This window comes from Macaca nemestrina, chromosome 9 (assembly GCF_043159975.1).
Source record: "Macaca nemestrina isolate mMacNem1 chromosome 9, mMacNem.hap1, whole genome shotgun sequence".
NCBI classification, from domain to species: domain Eukaryota; kingdom Metazoa; phylum Chordata; class Mammalia; order Primates; family Cercopithecidae; genus Macaca; species Macaca nemestrina.
The window spans coordinates 121,612,296-121,619,831 of NC_092133.1; the positions used below are offsets into that span (position 1 = coordinate 121,612,296).

General features: G+C 40.6%; 1 protein-coding gene across 1 annotated transcript; it reads right to left on the reverse strand.

Moving 5' to 3' along the window:
- Nucleotides 1–585: 585 nt before the first annotated feature.
- LOC105480045 (COMM domain containing 3) lies at nucleotides 586–4,490 on the reverse strand. The gene is made up of 8 exons (XM_011738487.3): nucleotides 4,352–4,490; nucleotides 2,890–3,001; nucleotides 2,719–2,782; nucleotides 2,591–2,625; nucleotides 2,188–2,248; nucleotides 2,041–2,097; nucleotides 1,872–1,931; nucleotides 586–955 (listed from the first exon to the last, which is right to left on the reverse strand). The coding sequence occupies exons 1-8, from the start codon at nucleotides 4,488–4,490 to the stop codon at nucleotides 896–898; spliced, it is 588 nt and encodes a 195-aa protein (XP_011736789.1). The 3' UTR covers nucleotides 586–895.
- Between the last annotated feature and the right edge of the window lie 3,046 nt (nucleotides 4,491–7,536).

Here is a 7,536-nt window from a genome sequence, read left to right on the forward strand (position 1 = left end):
CGCCTTGCTCCGCGCGGCCGCCACTCCGGCCCCGCACGCCGCGCAGTCCACCCCGCCCCCCGTTCTTTCTTTCTCCCGGCCGCCCGCCTCCTCCCGGGGCGCATACGTCCCCCGGCCGCCGTCCCCCGGCCGGCCCCGCGGGCTGCGGCCCAGGCTCAGGCGCCGCGGCGCGGAACCTGCGCCCGAGTTGGGCTCGCAGAAACAACAGCGCCCGCCCTTGCCCGCCCGCCCGCGGCCGCGCCGGCCTCTTCCCCGCCCGCCGGCGGCCGAGGCGGGGCGCGCGCGGGCGACGGCTGGCTCCGGGCAGGGGCTCCGCGCCGGGCCAGGACCCGGCGGCCGAGGGTCGGGATGTGGGCGAGCCCTCGGGCGCAGGTAACGGGCCGCGCAGCCGCCCGCGCCCGCCCCCGCCCCCAGAGTCCCGAAGCAGGGTTCTGCGACAGACCCGGGGGGATCGCATCCTTTCCTCCTTGTTTAACTTTAATCCTGAGAAAAGGCTATCGTTAAAAGTTCACACTACTCCTATCTAGCTTCACACAAAGTAATAATTAACACACGAATTCAGATCCAAACAAAATATCATCACTCTTTGTGGAAAACAACACCTTATTTATTCAGGGTGTAATACTGTCTACTTCCTTTCAGAAGACTTGAAAAAGATCAAAATAGAATAAATGGACAGTTAGTACTAAACGATTCAATACTTGGGCAGTATCTTTCCCTCTTAACCCTTTCACACGTGTTTTTTAAAGTGTCAAAATTGATGAATGGTATAAATTCAAAAGGAAAATTCTTTTCTACTGAAAAGAACATCCAGCTCGCACAAACGGTGGTTCAGCTCAAGGCAAGGCGTTTCTGGTTTTCCTCTGCACTCGGGCGGATCGTTAACTTCCCCAAGTTACAACTGAGTTGCTCTTTCCAGGCTTTTCGAAGCATCTTTAAGTTTCCCCACCAAGTCCTAAAAGACGTGTATACAATACCACGTTTTTAGGATAAAACATGGAAAGAAGTATCCAAGTTCAAGAAAGATGCAAGAAAAAAAGTCAGGACACATCTTCCAAACAAGTTTAAAATTCAACAAGATTTTAACCTTTGACAAACTACTATCGGTCAAAAGAAGCGTTTCCTCAGAAATATCTCATGTTCAAATCGGTTATTTGCCCTCACACTGAAACATGATTTCTAACCGAATCCTTAACCGCCCAGGTACATCTGAATTTTCTCAAGTTATCTAACAAAGGTTATGCTGTATATACATTTTCTGAAAGTTTAAAGTTTGATTCACAGTTACATTAAAACGGCTCTGCAGAAGATGCCTTTGAAAAATTCAATTTCACTTAAATTTCCAGTAATGATCTTCATTTTTTAAGAGCTATGAAATAAATTCGTTGCCATATCCACTAATCAATGTAGTTTTGAATTTCCCCAGTCTTAAATGGGCAATAAAAACAGTTTTAGAATGTTATGTATACTTCCCCCTTTATAAAAAGTCATTAAAACCACGGTTTCAAAATCCAATTTTGACAGTTTAATTCAATTTCTGAAAGCAAAGACATTTTCAAAGCCATGTCTTAATTTTGCTTTATCTTATTGGACCAAACTCATCATGAAGAAATTTACACTAACACTACAGAAGTTTATTTTAACCAGCAAAAACAGCAAATACAGACCAATTCTCTATTAATAACATCTTAATTTCAACAGTGAAGCCTATGTTAAAATACTACTTTTGATGCCCCTTTCCCATTAAATCCTTAACCAATCTTCATTATCTGCTGACAGATGGTTAATTTTATTTTGAACTGTCCAAGAGTATAACTCTCAAGTAAACATTTATAAAAAGACAGGCATATTTATAGATCCTAATACTGTACCTGTAATTGTTCCATGCTGCAACTAAAACTAATCTCTGGGTAGGATGGGGAATCAGTGTTCTAGGGCAGGGAAAAAAAACACGCAACAAAAAACGCTGTTTATTTAAATCAATGAAATTATAAATTTCATTACACATTTCATTATTGGGTAAGACTTATCTATAAATACCTGTATACTTAAGGTCACCAAATATGCAGGTCTGTGCATCTTATGAAGTTGATTGGTCTAAAATAACACAACAAACACGTAACAGCCTTTAACTCTGTGTTTTAAGAAGTTCCCTGATCCGCCCTAGAGAAGTTGGTTAAACTTTACCTTTATCTGATATTCCAAGCGCCAAGAAACATCCGTTATATGAGGGAGAGATCTACCTATGCTGAAAGATGCAATGATAATTTTGTACATAGTCTCTACAGAAGAACTTTTCAGTTATTTACTAAGAATGGCTCTACTTTCCACCCCCAACTCCATTTTAATCCATTCTCAATTTAAACCATTGTTAAACTTTACTTTTAAATTCTGAATGGTAAAAAAGCATTTGAAAATCATCTCAATAAACTTTATCTTTAAAAACATTAGCTTAACTTCAATTGTTTGACGTGCCCTTTGGCTCTTTTTCTTTGGGTCAAGATCCCGAAGATCTTGTTTCACACCAACACTCTCCATTCATACCTGCAAGTGAAAAGTGCCTCAGCTTGACACCTTACACAGTACCTACCTTCCCAGTAGGATTTCTAGGGAATTCTTATTATTCTGGAGAGGAAAAAGAAAGAGAGAAAAAAAACAGATCTTTACAAATAGAGTAAAAGAAAAATAGTCACTGTTAATTAAAAATTTTAAAGTAACCTGATATTCCGTGCAAAACAGTTCTATTCGCTCTCTGTCAAATTTACAGTCTTCTAGATAAGTGCTAGAAGAAAAGAAAAAAGCCAAAGTTCTGTCTCCATTTTTAAAACTGAAATTGAAATCATAAAGGTAGCATTTGAAAATAAATGGATATTTAAATAAATCCTGTACCTTAGAGTTGACTTGTCAGCTCGGTGCTTTCCTGCCTCTAGTATGTAAGTTGCAGCTGCTGCATGACAATGTTTTAAAACCACTGGGTCGATATGTTTCAAGTCTGGATGATCTAAAATAAATTAACTTCCAGTGATGCCTATGATAATAAATTCTTTATAGTCATGTTCCTAAAAAGAATATTTTAATTTGGGTTTAAAAACCCTTTAACAAGATAAAAAAAATTCAACTATAAGGACAGTCATAATTATAAGTAAATGAGATGAGCAACAAGGTCAAGTGAAAAACAATAAAAAGAACACATCAAGAACTCTACTATTACTGGTTTCAATTAACTTACTTTGCCTTAATATTTTTACTATTAAAAATATTATAGCCCCCAAAGAAAATATTACAATGCAATGGTCATTCTAACACTGGGGTAAATTCAAAGGAAAAACAAGATAAATATTTTACATGGTGTCAATTTTAGAATAAACTTCCGTCCTAAAAATGACGAGCTTAGGGTAACTGGCTCCATGAACAACACATCAAGGGGGTAGAAGGTAAGGCATGAGTTCAGAATATAAAATACAAATTTCAAAATTATAGTAGTACTTTCAGGGTTTGACAGTCATCCTTTTTTTTTTTTTTTTTTTTTTTTGAGATTAACCCAGGTGGTGGTTACTATTTTCGTTTAAAGAACTTCCACTTTCATACTTTTTGTACAAGTGTTTAGTTCATGAAACTACAGAAAAAAAACAAAAATTTGAATTGTTGGGATATTTATATTTAAGAAAATCATCTAAAAGCGATCTGTCTTAAAATATGTCTTCAATCCAGACTGACACTGCACCTCCGCAGTCACTGACCAGATCGCTTAAAAGACACTCGCATCCTGGTAACTGGGGCGGAACAAAGTATTGTGCATCATAGTTTAAGGTTCTAGGTGTAGAACCTGAGTAAAACATGCTGAACTAGAGCGCTGGAGTGATCACAGCAACTTGAGGTATGCTGTAAGTTGGCAAATGTCAACACTATCTGACCTAGTAATTACTTCGGAAACAGACCCTTTTAAACCTTTGCTAGCCTAGCCCTGGAAGCTTGAATTGCAGGGAGCTCCCCAGATGAAGTCCAACTGTCAAAACAGCCGCAGCCTCAGACAAGGCTAAACACCTTAGATGTTTAGGCCACAAACAAGATTTGAACACGGGCTTTACAAAAGAACAAAGAGACTGGGAGGGAAACCGGGCCAGGAACGTGGAGCTGGCTCTATGCAGGTGCCAAGCGGGGCCAAAACAATGCTCAGGGTCTGCTCCGAGTCCTAGCAGAGCCACGTCCCCAACACTCCGTCCGGAGCGAAGGGCAAAGCCCGGAGACTTCCTCTTCCCGGGGCTTTCCCCTTCTCGCTCCGCCGGCTCCTCTTCTTCGAGCGCCCCTCCACCCCGGCGGATCCAGCTCCGAGCCGAGCCGAGCGGCTTACCTAACACGGCCTCGTCCGCCTGGGCGTCCAGCAGGCTCTGGAAAGCCGCCCGGAGGAGAAGCGTGAAGGCGTTGGAGTCGAAGGAGCCGGGATCCGCCAGCATCTGGAAGCCTTTCTGCACAGACTCGGAGAGCTCCATTGTGAGCGCGCCGTGACCTTCGACACGCACACCACGTGACACGCGCCGCGCGCTCAGCTGATGGGGCCGCGCGCGCACGCGGCTCGGGGCGGCTGGCGGCGGCGCGGGCTGCGGGGCTTCCCCGCCCGCCTCCGCGTCCGCGCGCGGGTCCCGCGCCCCCAGCAGCCGCCTGCCGCCTCCCACCGTTTCGGTTCAGCCTTTCCTTGTCCAGCGCAGGCCGCGGGATCTGCCGAGCCTTGGCGAGAAGGGCGGCCTCGGGCGCTTTGTGGACGCGCCGGGCGCTTTCTCCTTGGCTCAGCGCTTACCTCGGACGGTCACCAGCTCGGTTCCCTGAGAGATCCCGGGGAGACGGCGGACGGTGTCGGGATCCCGGCCCCCGCCTCCCGCAAACTGCGCCCTCCCCGCTCCTCGCTCTGCGCGAATCCTGCGGGGAGCTCCGATCTCAGGCAACTGGATTTTGTTTGTTTTTGTGGGTTTTTGTTTGTTTTGTTTTTTAGCTCACCAGCTTAACCTCGCAGCACTGCCCTTTTATGAGACTGTAAGACATCTAATTATGTGATTCTTGCTTATTTTTACTTTTTCTTTGTCATTTCTGGAATACGGCAGTAGAGTCCTTCGTGCATGGGGGGTGTGTACACATGCACACATACATAGAGTTCCTGTATGCACTGCACTCCAGCAATCGGATTATGAACAGATTTGACAGGATTATTAACAATTTTATATGCCGCTGCAAATAAATGCCAACTGCCATACACATTTTGTGCTACTCTACTCACTACATCTGTGGGTCCAGTTTTAGTTGCTGTATAGAATCTGCATAAATATGTTTTTATTAAACAGCTACCTTAGTAACGTACAGTTAGGAATGGCAAGATCTTTATTAGAAGTGAATTACTGTTTAGGATGCTCATACCTTTAAAAATTCGAATACTGTATAAAGTTTAACTTCCTCTCTATTTCTACGAAGTTGGTTTAGAGAACAAGAATGATTCTTTAAAAAACCCGTGAAGCAAAGTAGTTAGGCATTTTTAATCAAGAGAACTTGAAAAGTTAAAAAATACAAGTTCTTGAAGGGTGGAGGGAAGGGATGCGGAACAACAAAGATGTTTTAGTCTTCAGGAGCGATTATTTGCTACATTAGACCCAAAGTGAAATATATCTTTTATTTTTCTAACTTAGATGTCTATTTTAAAAATTTTTGATGGATATAGTCGCCATTTATCTTGGCACCAATACATAAAGAGTACCTCATTTCACAACAGGATGCAAATGGAGTAACAGCATCAGTAACAAATTGAGTAACTCTACTCAGCCCTCCTTTGAAAGCTTTAAAAGGCACGTGCAGTGGCTGTTCACTCGGTGAGAATATAGTAGCAGTGAAGGATTTAAAAGTCTCCCTAGAGTCTTTATGAAACAAACACCTATTAATCATGTTCATCTTTTCTTCCCATCACTCATCTTCTTCCTAATTTGTTTCTCATCAGTAATAAAATGTCAGTTGAAAAACTTCATGATATCTGATTACATAGAGAATAAATAGGACAGAGTTGTGTAAATGTTCAACAATATTAACATCCAAGCTTATTACATTTATTACACATGTATTTATGACCTAGTGTAACACTGATTATTAATACTAATAGATTTGAGTTGATAACTCTTAATACTCAATTTTAGTGTCAAAAAACAGTATTAATCATGGGGATAGATTTTAAAATATTATTTTAAAAGAGAAAAATAAACACAAGTGGTTGTGAATTTGTGGGCATAAAAGTTAGGAAATTCACAAGGATTGTTTCCATAATAGCTGTCATGTTACTCTGTTGCCCATGTACGAGTACTTTCTCTTAGGATGTTTTGTCCTCTTAGGCCTAAGTATATTCATGTGTTAGGCCTAAATGATGGGCACATTTTAAGCTTGCACAAAAATTTTCACCATAGAGTGTTCTAATGCTAGAAAAACTGAATTTTCCTACTACAGTTATATTTATTTAAACTTCCTTTGAAGGAGGCACAGGATTGAGTGTTTCAAACATGTGTGTCTTTGACAAGCCATTGAAATACATGGAAGTATGATTATCAAAAGGCATGACTACCCAGATGTAGACTCTCTTGGTTGCAGCCATAAAAATCAATGCGTTTTATATTAGAAAAACTACATATGAATATATTCTGAAAGTATGAAAAATACTGTTTAAAATTTTGCTTTACTCACTGAAAACAGCATTGGAACTTTGACTAAACTGCAGGCTCAAAGCCAGTAAACTAACTTTGGCCCCAAAAAGTTCTTTAAAAGAACAATTATGTGCAACTGAAAATAAGAAAATACAGATGTAGCCATCTTCACATGAATAATATATCTTGCCTTCTAAACTGCAAATATTAGGTAGACAATGCTGATAAATTTATTTTTCTTTTTGAGAATCTAGAAATCATTTGAAGAACTAGAAGTTACCCTTTTAAACAATGTTTTAAAGTTTCAAGTACATTGTATCCTTTGAACTGGTTAATTTTTTTTAGAAACAAACTTAATATTGGCCCCTTTATTGTGATTACAATTAAATAGGCTAGGGCTTTTGCAGGATCTATGTGGTCAGCTTTTCCCACAGGCCTCATTGCTGCATTTGTTAGTGTTATGAATTTAAATATTTTCTTTTTTAGATTGTATAAGTACTTTTGCTCTTGTGCAAAGAACGCTGAAGGAAGATACTCCTTTAGATTGAAGAGTTCATGGAACTCCATGGGGAGAAAAAAAATTTTAATAAGTTTAAGTGCCATTGAGACAAAGACTAGTTTTAACTGGCTTATATATTTATTATATATTCTAGTGGAGATCTGTTTTATCTGTTTTATTCTCTGTAGCCTACTCATATGCTACAGAGAAAAAAGTTTAAAACACTTTTAAAACTACCTATAAATAAGAAACCATTCTCTCTGTGTTCCCTAACACCAGTGCTTTGATGGTTACTTTAAACTTTGAGATATTTGTTAATGATATAGGCTTTACTGTTTTAAAGCTATTTTAACCACAAATGGACAGTTG

Excerpts from the sequence above, each read along its gene's own strand:
- LOC105480045 (XM_011738487.3), bottom strand. The coding sequence starts at position 4,490 with ATGGAGCTCTCCGAGTCTGTGCAGAAAGGCTTCCAGATGCTGGCGGAT. Across the intron at positions 3,002-4,351 it reads GGCGGACGAGGCCGTGTTAG|ATCATCCAGACTTGAAACAT; the intron begins GTAAGCCGCTCG and ends AATTTATTTTAG. Across the intron at positions 2,098-2,187 it reads GCTTGGAATATCAGATAAAG|ACCAATCAACTTCATAAGAT; the intron begins GTAAAGTTTAAC and ends GTGTTATTTTAG.